Source organism: Phacochoerus africanus, chromosome 8 (genome assembly GCF_016906955.1).
Source record: "Phacochoerus africanus isolate WHEZ1 chromosome 8, ROS_Pafr_v1, whole genome shotgun sequence".
Lineage (NCBI taxonomy): Eukaryota > Metazoa > Chordata > Mammalia > Artiodactyla > Suidae > Phacochoerus > Phacochoerus africanus.
In genome coordinates, this window is record NC_062551.1 from 60,386,400 (window position 1) to 60,400,853 (window position 14,454).

General features: G+C 39.0%; 1 protein-coding gene across 6 annotated transcripts in view; it reads right to left on the bottom strand.

Moving 5' to 3' along the window:
- Positions 1-1,318: 1,318 nt before the first annotated feature.
- The window catches only part of ZNF583 (zinc finger protein 583), a 35,155-nt gene continuing 22,019 nt past the window's right edge, over positions 1,319-14,454 (bottom strand). For 4 of the 6 annotated variants that reach the window (XM_047790615.1, XM_047790613.1, XM_047790616.1 and 1 more), the window contains 3 exons: positions 10,299-10,425; positions 9,915-10,010; positions 1,319-3,468 (listed from right to left, as the gene is read on the bottom strand). In XM_047790615.1, coding sequence (XP_047646571.1) covers positions 1,991-3,468; positions 9,915-10,010; positions 10,299-10,425 — 1,701 coding nt within the window. In that variant the 3' untranslated portion in view covers positions 1,319-1,990. Of the gene's footprint in view, positions 3,469-6,014; positions 6,107-9,914; positions 10,011-10,298; positions 10,459-14,454 lie in introns of those variants that run through there. The other 2 variants (XM_047790611.1, XM_047790617.1) reach the window with 2 other exon arrangements.

The following is a 14,454-nucleotide window of genomic DNA, read 5'->3' on the forward strand; positions in this document are numbered from 1 at the left end:
GGATCCCTGATCCACTGAGCGAGGCCAGCGATCAAACCTGCATCCTCATGGATACTAGTCGGATTCATTTCCCCTGCACCACAATGGGAACTCCAATTTTCTGCAATTCTCATGTTTAAAAACCTTTTGTACCATCTCTGACTGCATAAAAAGCATATTAAAGTTCTTATGCAGTCAAACCTGGAATCTTTGTTGCAGGCGGGTTTTGGATCTCATGTTTAGGAAGATTGTTCTCCATGATTGTAAAGCATGTTGTGGTGTCCTATAATGACACTGGTTTCATTTGGATAAAGTGAAGATATTATTTTGTATAGCAGTAACTTTTTTCTTTTTGGCCACACCATGGCAGTGATTACACCAGATCCTTAATCTGCTGAGCCACAAGGCAACTCCCGGAAATAACTTTTTTGAATAGAAACATATTTGGCAATATGTTTAAGCCACTGACATGAAATATCTTTATATTTATGTGTGTATCTGTTGTGAATGTGTGTGTGCATGCTGATACACACAAAATGTTTTAGGCCTTAAAATATTCTTAGGATTTTGTTAGTTACAAAGAATCTGTAGATTAATTTGGGGCCTACTAACCTATGACTATGAGTCTTCCCCCAAAAAAGGATAAAATGTCTGTTCTTTTCATCCTCCATTTAACTTTCATCATTTTCTTTCTACCTATATTCTCTTGAGAACTGGCTACTGCATTGATTGCATACTCGAAGCCTTCGGGAGTCAGGAAGTGATGTAAAGTCATGAAGGGAGCAAGGAGTGATGTGAACCCTGGAGAACTGGAAAACTCATGCCCACCTCAAGGTATGCGTATTCATGTTAAACTTGATGCACACCGAGTCAAACATATTCATCAGTTTTGACCTACAATTTTGGTTTCTTTTCCCTCTAGTTTTGAAATGATAGCTGAGAAAGCCTAACAGGTTTTTCTGTTTAAATGACATGGGTTTAATACAGTTCATCTACCTGTAATTAGGGGAGGAGAGTTAAATTTTATTTTCTATTCTTTGGCTATTGACTATATAAAGTTCTCTTTTAGAAAATATCTATATTGCTTTTGTTTAAATGATGACTACATCTCAGTAAGTTTTACTTACTACAAGTGATTTTTAAAACCTGGCTTCTTAAAACTGTTGAATAGATAATGTAATTAGTTTTTCTTATCAACAAAATCAGTTCTCTGTATGTTTATGCTGAAACTGAAGGCAGCATCTTAATCATCATGGACTCTGACATCAGCTCTATTACATCTTATCATCCACCTTCAAAACAATGGCTACTGTTCCTAGTTAAAAATCTTTACAGTATCTTGAGTCTTGAGGTGTTGTTTTTATTTATCAATCATTGCTGAGATGATCAGGTCTTATCTGTATACATAGTATCTTTTTATCTATTACCTTAATGTTTATTGAATGATTATGCTAGGCACTCTGCTGAGCAAATTACATGCATTATCTCACTTAATCCTCTTGTTAACTTCTGAGGTAGTACCATTATTATTCCCGTAACATAAATAAGAAGATTGAGCCTAGAAATGACAGAATGTCTGTCCAAAACTAGAGGTCTAGAAAATGGAAGAGTAAGAATTGAAAACCAGACCTATTTGATGCTGGCTGTGAGTTCTTGATTTCTTGGTTAAGTATCTAAAGAATGAGATGGATAGTGACATGAGATGGGACTTTGAAACACAGACTGGAACGAGGTATTGGCAATGAGAAGGTGTCTTTTAGGCGACTTTGAGGAATATGTGCCTTGACCTAAGAACTATGGGATGCTAATGAAAAGTTTTAATGAGGGAGAAGTGATATGATCAAACTTTTAAATACAAGTTTGACTGCAATATGGACAACGAGCAGGAAATGGTAACTACAGGGAGACCAATTAGAAAGCTATTTCCATAGTCCATGTCAAATAGATTTCTGTGTGTTGGACAAACATAATAGAATGGAAGCGTATTAAAGGAGTTAGAGTCAAGGCCTGTTTAGGAGATCAAACCTATAGGTCTTGGCAACTGACTGGACATAGAGGGTGAGGGAGAGGAAAGAGTCAAGAATGACTCCATTGTATGTATTCGCTCATGATGAGCAAGGTGGGCTCTCTGCCTAAAAGATTTCCTGCAATCTTTACATTCATAGGGTCTCTCTCCAGTATGAATTCTTTGATGTAGAGTAAGGGATCCACTGTAACTGAAGGCTTTTCCACAAATGTTACATTCATAAGGTTTCTCTCCAGTATGAATTCGCTGATGTTGTGCAAGGCCCGCATTCTGGCTAAATGTTTTCCTACATTCCTTACACATGTAAGGTTTCTCTCCAGTATGACTCCTCTGATGTTGTGCAAGTGATGAACTGTTGCTGAAGGCCTTCCCGCATTCAATACATTCATAGGGTTTCTCTCCAGTATGAACCCTCTGGTGTTGATCCAGGTAAGCAATCTGGCTGAAGGCTTTCCGACATACTTTACATTCGTAAGGTTTCTCTCCAGTATGAACTCTCTGATGTTGAGCAAGGTGTGCGTACTGGCTGAAGGTTTTCCGACATTCCTTACATTCGTAGGGTCTCTCTCCAGTATGAATTCTCTGATGTACAATCAGGTATCCACGATGGCTAAAGGCTTTCCCACAGACACTGCATACATAAGGTTTCTCTCCGGTGTGAATTCTCTGATGCTGAGCAAGAAACGAACCATTACTAAAGGCCTTTCCACATTCAATACATTCAAAAGGTCTCTCTCCAGTATGAACTCGCTGGTGTTGAGTCAGGTGTGCAATCTGGCTGAAGGCTTTTTTACATTCTTTACACTGATAAGGTTTCTCTCCAGTATGAACTCTCTGATGTTGAGCAAGGTGGGCATTCTGGCTGAAGGCTTTCCGACACTCTTTACATTCATAGGGTTTCTCTCCGGTATGTATTCTCTTATGCTGAGCTAGGTTTGCACTCTGGCTGAAGGTTTTCCCACATTCAACACATGCATAGGGTTTCTCTCCAGTATGAATTCTCTGATGAAGAGTAAGAGATGAGGTCTGGTTGAAAACTTTCTCACATTCATTACATTTCAAAAGTTTCTTTTCTACATAAACTTTCTTACGTTTCATTTCAGCAGGTTTTTTCTGGTACCTTCTCTTTTGTGGCTCATGTTTATGTATTCTTTCTTTGGTAGGAAAACTCTGCTTTATGTCAAAGATTGCACCCTGATGGAAAGTCTGCCAAGATTTAGTATATTCATTATTTTGCTCTCCATTGAGGATTTCTTTATGAGTGATCATCAGTTGACCAGGATGCACCTCCTGACTTCTCAACTGGTTCTTATACCAATCCTCACTTGTACAGTCTTCTCTCAAACTGGAGCAGTCAAGGTTATAACTAAGATGGCTTCTTGCCATTATCACTACTTTGGATGATTCTTCATATGTAACTTGCTTTGATGAAAATTCATTGTTTTTAGATGCATATTCCCAATCTAAAAGATATCAAGAAAACAAATGTGTTTTATAAGTTTTCTAATGCATAATTACAAAAGAAAAATTGGTAAATGACATACACAAATTCAAGGATTTAACAGCTGTTAAACACAGTCTAATAATATACGAGATTATAAAGAATGAGAACTTTGTAAAATGTATTAATAAATGAATTAATTGGAGTTCCCATCACGGCTCAGGGGTAACAAACCTGCATCCTAGTATGGGTGTATCTGTTAGGATGCAGGTTTGATCCCTGGCCTGGCTTAGTGGGTTAAGGATCTGGCATTGCTGTGAGCTGTGGTATAGTTTCCAAAGCCAACAGCTGCAGCTCCAATTCGACCTCTAGCCTGGAAACTTCCGTATGCTGCAGGTGCGGCTCTAAAAAGAAAAAGGAAAAAAAAAAATCATGCATAACTATCTATATGAACAGTCTCCAAATACCATTCCTCTCTTGCCTCATGTTTCCTGCATACAAGCTAAGTTCATTATCTTTTAAAAACCAATTTCATGTCAATATGACTAAAAAAAACCTCTGTAAGATCCCCAGACCCCAAAACATAGCAGATTCCATTAACTGTCATAGGTGTACAGAAAACTATGTGGTTAAACTTTTGCAACCTGAAAAGGATCTTCCTGAATATCATTTTCTATATGATACGTTCCAACCAAGTGTAAATTTTCAGTTGATCACAAAGCTAAGAAGCCTTTATATACAAGTCATTTTCTATCAAATTGCTTGATTTTATTAACCTGCCACAGGCGTTAAAACCTGTGGGTTAATCTGTTTTACCCTTTCTATTCCCAAATCGAATCACCTGTTATTCTGTTCAAGACTTTCGAATGGTCTCTCACTTTATAGTAAAATCAAAATTTCTACTATGATTTACAAAACCAGTGTAACACATAAAGACACATGTAGAACTTATACAAAACTTGCTATGTAAAATTATAGGAAATCGAATCCAGGAAAATATGAACGTGTAATCACAAGTGCAAAGTTACTTGGGCAGCAGATACAGCTCTTCTTAGTTAGGAACAAACCCCTTGAACATTGTCAGTGACGGTAATCACACTATTACCAAAGGGCAGCCACTTTATTACAGTTACTTGACAATCCCTTACTTGAAGGAAATGAAGGAAAACATTTGGGAAACAGAAGGAAATATAATTGTTGAAGAGCAGTTTGTCCAAAATATCAGATGTGATAGTTATTGTTCTTCTATCTAATGATTTTTGGAGTGGTTGAATCATGTAATTGCAAAGGCTGGTTATACTAAAAGTTGGTATTGTAATCATGTTAGTCTTATATCAAATTTCTTCCAATATGCGATAAAAAGTGCAAAGTTAAGTTTAATATGTGAAAATCGTTGTAATTCTAGAAAATCATGTCAATAGATAAGAAAGTATTTTAGTAGGATTTCCTATTGTGGCTCAGCAGAAATGAACCCGACTAGTATCCATGAGGACACAGTTTGGATCCCTGGCCTCACTCAGTGGGTTAAGGATCCGGCATTGCCATGAACTGTGGAAGAGGCCTCAGATGCAGCTCGGATCCAGTGTAGGATAGATAGATATGGAGATCAAGAGAACATAAGAGTTCAGAATTTAACACATGCATATATGGTCAACTGATTGTCAGCAAAGGTACCAACAAGACAATATAATGGGGAAGGGAAGGTCGTTCTAACAAAGGGTACTGGAGCCACTGTATATCCAGGGGAAAAAAATGAACTTCAAACTTTACCTCACCCAAGACACAAAAATTAGATTAATGGATCATATTCCAAAATGTTAAAGCCAAAACTATAAAATTCCTAGGAGAAAAATACTGACTGAATGAACTCTCTGTGACCTGAGGGTAGCAAGAATTTCCTGAATGTGACACAAAAAGGACAAAGACAATAATTTAGACTTCACAAATACTGAAAGCTTTTGATGTTCAAAAGACAGCGATAGAAAAATAAAAACACAAGCCACAACTGGTACATGTATCTTGATACACATAAATGACAAAGGACTTGTATTAAAGGCTGTATAGGCATACCTCAGAGATACAACAGGTTCACTTCCAGGCCATCCCAATAAAGTAAATATTGCAATGAAGTGAGTCACGTGAATTTTTTGGTTTCTCGGTGCATATAAAAGTTATGTTTACACTATACTGTAGTCTGCTTAAGCGTGCAAGAGCATTAAATCTTAAAAAATCAGTGTACATAACAATTAAAAAGCACTTACTGTTTAAAAATACTAAGCATCAACAGACAATGCAGGAATTCCATAAAACTTCAATTTGCAAAAAAAGTGCAATAACGTGGAACACAACAGAATGAGGCATACTTGTATAAAGAACTCTAACAATTCAATAAGAAAGACAACCTAATAAAGCAAAAGATTTGAACAGACACTTCAAAAAAGATACACGAATGGCCAAAAAGCCATGAAAAGATGCTCAACATTATTACTTATCAGAGAAATGCACACTAAAACTACACTGAGAAACCAGAACACAATCATCAGAATGAATAAAATAAAAAATACTCACTAAAATATGGTAAGGATGTAGAGCAACTGGAAGTCTTCCACATCACTGGCGGGAATGAAAATGGTACAAGCTCTCTGGAAAACTGGCAATTTCTTAAAAAGTTAAAACATATTCCTATCATATAACTCAGTTTTTCCACTTTTTTATATTTTCCAAAGAGAAATAAAAACGTGTGTCCAAACCAAGACTGCTTAATGTAGCCCCAAATGGCAAACAACCCAAATGTGCTCGAGCAGGTGAACGGAAAAAACAAAGTGTGGACCATCTACACCAAAGACGGCTACTTGGCAACAAAAGGAATAAAGCATTCATACGTGCAGCACTGTGGGGAAGTTTTAAGTAATTGTGATGATGAAACAAGCCAGACAACAGGAAGATTCCATTTAGTTTACAAGCAGACTGATCTACAACGAGACAGATCAGATTCGTGTTTAAAGCCAGGAGTGAACAAGGATGGACTGCAGAGAGGCACAAGCTATCTTACGGGGTGATGGTTTCATGGATGTATACAACTGTCCAAACTCAGCATATTGTTTACTTTATATGAATGCAATTTACTCTGTAATTAACAGTTATTAAGAAAAAAGATGACAGGTGGAAACAAGCATTAAGACAGCCTTTAGTGGGAGTTCCCACTGTCCCTCAGCAGAAAGAAACCTGACTAGTAATCATGAGGATGCGGGCTCAATCCCTGGCCTCGCTCGGTGGGTTAAGGATCCAGCATTACTGCACGCTGCAGCGCAGGTTGCAGACACATTTTGGATTCCATGTTGCTGTGGTTGTGGCGTCGGCCAGCAGCTGCAGCTCCAATTCAACCCCTAGCCCAGGAACATCCATATGCCGCAAGTGCAGCCCTTCTAAAAAGTAAAAAAACAGGGAGTTCCCATCGTGGCTCAGCAGTTAACGAACCTGACTGGCATCCATGAGAACGCAGGTTTGATCCCTGGCCTTGCTGAGTGGATTAAGGATCCAGCATTGCCCTGAGCTGTGGTGTAGGTTGCAGACGTGGCTTGGATCCTGAGTGGCTGTGGTTCTGGCAGCTACAGCTATGACTGGACCCTTAGCCTGGGAACCTCCATATGCCACAGGTGTGGCCCAAAAAAAGAGAGAAAGAAAAAATAATTTTAAAAAAAGTAAAAAAAGAAAAAACTTGAGTAACATAACAAAACTCATGATACGCAGCAAACACTTTACACTGAAAATAGAGACTATACCTTGGAACATACAGAACAGACACAAAAACTAACTGTACATTAGGCCACACAAAATCCTCAAATGTTAGAAAGTAGAATTAGTACTAATTGCTATCCTGATCAAATATGACACTTTGATCAAAATACAGTAAAAGCAGAAAACTTTCTTTTAACCAACACTTGTATAAAAGAAAAAATTTTAAAATAGATTGTCTAGGAAATGCAAATTAAAAAACACTAAGGGAGTTCCTGCTCACCTCCTAGAGTAATGACAATAAAATAAAAATAAACAAATGGGACCTAATCAAACTTAAAAGTTTTTGCACAGCAAAGGAAACCCTAAACAAAACCAAAGGACAACCCATAGAATGGAAGAAAATATTTGCAAATGAAGCAACTGACAAGGGATTAAGCTCTAAAATATATAAACACCTGTAGCTCAATACCAATGAAACAATAAAAAAATGGGCAGAAGATCAATTCTCCAATGAAGACCTACAGATGGCCAAAAAACATGAAAAAATGTCCAATGTCACTAACAGAGAAATGCAAATCCAAACCACTATGAGGGGAGTTCCCATTGTGGCTCAGCAGAAATGAATCTGACTAGTATCCATGAGGACGCAGGTTCCATCTCTGGCCTCAGGGGGTTAAGGATCTGGTGTTGCTGTGAGCTGTGGTGCAGGCAGGCAGCCACAGTTCCAATTCGACCCCTAGCCTGGGAACCTCCATGTGCCACGGGCCCAGCCCTAAAAAAGACGAAAACAAAACTACTATGAGGTACCACCTTACACCAGATGGCCATTATCAAAAAGTCTACAAGCAATAAATGCTGGAGAGGGTATGGAGAAAAGGGAGCCCACTTACTCTGTACATGGGAATGTAAACTGGTGCAATGCCATGTAAAATAGTATGGAGACTCCTCAAAAAGCTAAAAACAGAATTACCACGGCGATCTAGCAACCCCACTCCTGGGCATCTATCCAGAGAAAACCAAGACTTGAAAAGATACATGTACTCCAGCATCACTGCAGCACTATATAGAATAGCTAAGACCTGGAAGCAACCTAAATGTCCAATGACAAAGGAGTGGATAAAGACAATGTGGTATATACACACAATGGAATATTACTCAGCCATAAAGAGGAATGAAATAATGGCATTTGCAGCAACATGGGTGGGCTAAGAAATTATCGTGCTAAGTGAAGTTAGATACAGGTATCATATGCTATCACTTATATGTGGATTCTAAAAAAAAGGGTACAATGAACTTATTTTGCACAACGGAAGCTGGAGTTCCCATTGTGACTGAGTGGTATCGGTGACTAGTATCCATGAGGACACAGGTTCAATCCCTGGCCTCGTTCAGTGGGTTAAGGATCCAGCACTGCTGTGAGCTGTGGTGTAGGTCACAGATGCAGCTTAGATCTGGTGTTGCTGTGGCTGTGGCACAGACCAGTGGCTACAGCTCCAATTCAACACCTGGCCTGGGAACCTCCATGTGCTGCGGATGTGGCCCTAAACGACAAAAAAAAAGAAAAAAAAAACACAGAAACTGACTCACAGACTTGGAAAACCTTATGGTTACCAAAGGAGACAGGTTTGGGGGAAAGGATGGGCTGGGGGTTTGGGGTAGAAATGTAATTAGGTTGTTATGATGGTTGTACAACTATAAATATAATAAAGTTCATTGAAAATAAATAAAAATAGATTAATGAGGAGCAACCTAACAAATATTTTTTAAAAGAACACCTATACCAAATAAGAAATTAAAATTTTGAATTACTACAGATATAAAAGAAAAAAGAATTGTAAGATTATTATGCTCAGATTCGTAGAAATAAATCTGTAACCTAAATGAAAAGGATAACCATCTAGAAAAATGAAAATTTATATAATTTAACTCATGGAAGAAACCAGAGCGAGACCATTTGCCAGAGAGGACGCTGAGAAAGTTGCCAAAGGTCCATTTCCCCACAAAGGCCCCAGTACCAGGGTTTGTTTCTCAAACCCTAAGACGAGTAACCGCATTCCTTAACACCAGCATCTCTAAATCAGACTTTTTCTCTGAGCTCCCATCTCCCTCCAATGGTATGTTGCATTTACTCACTAGGAAATCTCCCCATTTCAAATTCGTCATCTTTTCCTCTGCCAAGCTATTCTTTCCTCTGACTAGTTTCTATTAAATGCTATCACCCTCCAGTGAAACCGAGACTTGAAAATACAATTGGAAAATGCTTTTTCCTTTGATGATTTGTAAACCTCTGAATAGTCCTAAAAACTGAGCAGAATGATTTTCTCAAAGTAGAAACCCAGTGAGCCTTGGTAAAAGATTAAGTGAATCAATCAATCAATCCTTGAATCTCGAAGGAATAAGTGGAAAAAAAAAAAATAGGCATTGCTGTGTCTGGATTTTTACAAACAGTATGGAGCAATCTGTGTAAAACTAAAAAGCAAGGACAAGGAGATACAATGACACCTGGATCAGAGAACAGGAAAATGTTCTCAGAGAAGAGAGTAATGTGTGAGAGAATATATACAAGGAGACACGGCTGAAGCACTCATGCTGGTGACACGTCTTTCTTCCCAGGCCTTAAGCCTTTAAGAAGAGCTACCCAGGAACCATCAGTTAGGAGCTGGAATCTTTCATGGACCGCTGAGCTCTTCCTTGCCATGGCCTCTACCTCCCTATTTCTCTCTCACTCACCAGGACGTGCGCATCTCGTCCCCTCCTTCTTCATCATCCAGGGCTCTTTTCCTTGTTCCAATAATGAGATCACATCTGGCTTAGAAGCTGAAACTCCTGCTTACAAGAAATAAAAGGAGAATTAGCCAGGCCCATAAATCAAATCAAGTTCCTTGGTCATCAGGAGGGCAGGGGCATCCCAGAAAGGAGCAGAGGAGGAGGTGAAGTATTCTGGGCGATGGGCAAGATGAAGGTGCATCAACAGTCTAATGAAACTGCCAGTGCTCCAAAACTCAACTTATTTGAGGGAGTAGACAGAGAAACTTAGAAATCCAGTGATTCCCAACCATGACCTCGGAGAGCAGCCCTGTGTGCCCATTCTGAATCACAGGGAGACCTGCTTACCCAGTGACACCAGGCTCCTGTAGTTCTCCAGCATCACCTTCCTGTACAAATGCCTCTGAGCAGGGCTCAGCCATTCCCACTCCTCCTGAGAGAAATCCACAGCCACATCCCCAAAGGTCACCAAATCCTGAAATGACATAAACATATTGTCTGCAACTAGTGTTCTTACCCTCGCAGACGCATAGTTTGAGGACTTAAACTTTCTATACTTCTGGAGAGAAACTTTGCTTATAGCGAAATTTTCTGTCCATATCTTGGGTTCTGAGCAATGCATGTCAAGTAATTGCTAGATGACTTATCATGTTTAGTTTTAATATTCTATCAAGGAAGATGTACATATCAGAGAGTCTCTACTGATGGAGAAAAGATACACACTAAAATGGGCAATTAACAGAATACCGTAAACAATCAAGTGTGAAATGATACATTATTCACACAAAATGCCACAGCATTTCTCAATACAGAAAATTAGGATAGACTGAGGCAGTGAAAAAAGTCTCCAAGAAGGAGGCAGAAACCTAAGTTACCCCTTATAAGATATACATGGTCTAAACCAGCACTGTTCCAACTTCTACAACGGCAATGGTCAATGTTCCAGCTTATCAATAGGGTGTGTGTATGTGAATATATATTTGATGCTTATAATATTGGTTTTCTAAAATAAATACATATGTAATAAACACAGAAGTTTTATGGTGACTCTGCAAAAATATAACTTAAACAAATGTATGCTATTACAGAGAATAATCAGGGATGACAAAAGATTATCTAACAGCTCTTTACAACACCGTAAGTCTCAAAGACAGCTGGTAACTTATCATGCTACCTCAGAAACAACACAATAGTAATTTTAAGCACTATTAATTAAGTACTGAACACTTCAAATGTGATAATGAGGTGCATCAAAAAATAACTAGCTCTCACTAGAGGAATATGCCCCACTGTGCATATTTAATGGGCAAGAGTTTTTTTAAATGTTAAAACACAGCACTCACACACCACTGTATGTTGAATTAAGGATCTTTATAACATGGAATAAGACCTAGTCCATTCCTTTTTTCTTTTCCTTTTTTTGCTTTTTAGGGCCACACCCACAGCATATGGAAGTTCCCAAGCCAAGGGTTAAATTGAAGCTAAGCTCTCAGCCTATACCGCAGCCACAGCAACGTGAGATCAGAACCACATCTGCGACCTACACCACAGCTCAGGGCAACCCCAGATCCTCAACCCACCGAGCGAGGCCAGGGATCAAACCCGCAACCTCACTGTTCCTAGTCGGATTCGTTTCCACTGCGCCACAACAGGAACTCTGCTAAACCTACTCTGAAGCGAACTGATATGCAGATGCCCTCAATACATGCCCGAACAGGTAAAGAGACTTATTAAAAACTGAAATACTGCCACACTGGTTGGTAAACAGCTATTGCACTGAGCCCTAGGAGTGACTATCTTCTACCTCCCCACAATCCAGCAACCAAAGGGAAACGCCCCGCACACTGTCAGTTTCCAGGATCTCAGCGGGCGTGAGTTCTGGTATGTGCCCTCGCCTTCGTGGTTGTCAAGTATGAACATCGTTCCTGTTCTTAACACGCCTCTCTGCAGAGTAACGCCTGCCGGGAGTATGCGCATAGAGCGCCAATGACAGAAGGAAGACGAAAAGACTATATAATGAGTAATGAATACATATCCTAGAATGGCCACTAAATGAATAATATTAATTGATAAGATAATAGGGAAAAATACCTGATTTATCTAAAAGAAGGCAAAAAAGGAGAAGTAAAAGAACAGATAAAATAAATCATAACATGGTATACCTAAACACAAATATATCAATAATTACATTAAATGAAAACACACTAAACACTATTTTCAAAAAAAAACCAAGATTATCAGACTGGACATGCAAAAACCAACCAACCTTTTAAGGAGACAAAGGGGGTTGTGGGAGGCCTAAGAGATTGGCAGGGAAAACAAAAAAAACCTTTCTTTTGCTTTTTAGGGCCACACCCACAGCATATGGAAATTCCAAGGCTAGGGGTCAAACTGGAGCTGCAGCTGCTGGCCTACGCCACAGCCACAGCAACACGGGATCCAAGCTTCTCCTGTGACCTACACCACAGCTCATGGCAATGCCAGATCCTTAACCCACTGAGCGAGGCCAGGGATTGAACCTGCATCCTCATGGTTCCTAGTCGGGTTCATTACTGCTGAGCCACAACAGGAACTCCAAAAAACCCTCTTTTTAAGAGGCATACTTTATTTTTATTTTGTTTTATTTGCTTTTTAGGGCTGCATTGTGGCATATGCAAGTTCCCAGGCTGGGGGTTGAATTGGAGCCACAGATGATGGCCTATGCCACAGCCACAGCAACGGGATCCTTAACCCACTGAGTGAGGTCAGGGATTGAACCCGCATTAAGAGGCATACTTTAAATAAATAAATAAATAATATATATATATATATTTTTTGGTCTTTTCTAGGGCTGTAACCTCAGCATATGGCGGTCCCCAAGCTAGGGGTCTAATTAGAGCCGTAGCCTCTGGCCTATATCACAGCCACAGCAACATGGGATCCGAGCCGAGTTTGTGACCTACACCACAGCTTATGGCAATGCCGGATCCTTAACCCACTGAGCGAGGCCAGGGGTCAAACCCGCAACCTTATGGTTTTCTTAGGTGGATTCGTTAACCACTGAGCCACGACGGGAACTCCATACTTGAAATACAATCGTTAGAGGCAAGGGTTCTCAAAAAAGTATGCATTAAAATCACTGTGGGACTCAGTGTTGTTTCCTGGGCCTCACCGTAAGAGCCTGTGATTCAGGAGGTGTGAGGTGGCATTCTAAAAACCATCTCGGCTGATGGGTTCTGTCTGTCTCTATAGCACCTACCCTCTGCTTTCTCCTTCTGTTACCAATTCAGTGGCCACAGAGAAGAGGTAGCTGCCTCTTGCCTCCCTGATCTCACTCAAAGATGAGGAATTCATTCCTTTGTTGATTCATATATTAACTTTACAAGTACTTAATGAATGCTTACTACCTAAAATGTTCTAAGAGTTGGGAATACAAAACTGAACTGAATATAGTTCTTCCTCTTGTGGAGTTAATATTTTAACACAAGAGGAAAACATAAACTCCTGGGCATATATCCAGACAAAATTCTAGTTTGAAAAGATACATGCACTCCAATGCTCACAGCACTATTTACATTAGCCAAAACATGGAAACACCCTCAATGTCCACAGACATATGAATGGATAAAGAACATGTGGTTTATATACACATACGCACACGCACACACACACACACACACACACAGGAATATCAGCCATCAAAAAGAATGAAATAATGCCATTTGCAGCGATACAGCTGGGCCTAGAGATTATCATACTAACCAAAGTAAGTTAGAAAGAGAAAGACACCACATGTATCACTCACATGTGGAATCTAAAATATGATACAAATGAACATATCTATGAAACAAAAACAGACTCACAGATACAGAGAATAGAGAATAGATTTGGGAAGGATTGAGAGTTTGGAATTAGCAGATACAAACCATTATATATAGGATGGACAAACAACACAGAACACAGGGAACTATAAATAGAGTAACAAAGATTAATTGTAGCACAGGGAACTATATTAAATATCCTGTGATAAATTATAATGGAAAAGAATATGAAAAAAGGATATATCATGTGTATGTATACATATATATATATATGTATAGCTCAATCACTCTGCTGTACAGCAGAAATGAACAGTTTAAATCTACTATACTTCAATAAAGTTAAAAAATTCTTAAAGATGAAAGAAAAAAACATAAGGTCATATAACGTCAAGTGGTCTATAATGTCAAGGCCACAAATCAAGCCTCAGTAAATTTAAGAAAACTGAAATTATATTATCAAGCATCTTTTCCACCAAAATGCTGTAAGATAAGAAATCAACTCCAAGAAAAAAAAAGCAAAAATCACAAATATCTCAAGGCTAAAAAATATGCTACTAGAAAACAAAGTGGTCACTGAAGAAATTAAAGAGGAAATTAAAAAATATCTAGAGAGAAATGACAACGAAAACCCTATGATCCAAAACTTATGGGATGCTGCAAAAGCAGTTATAAGGGGGAAGGTGACAGCAACACAGTCTTAACTC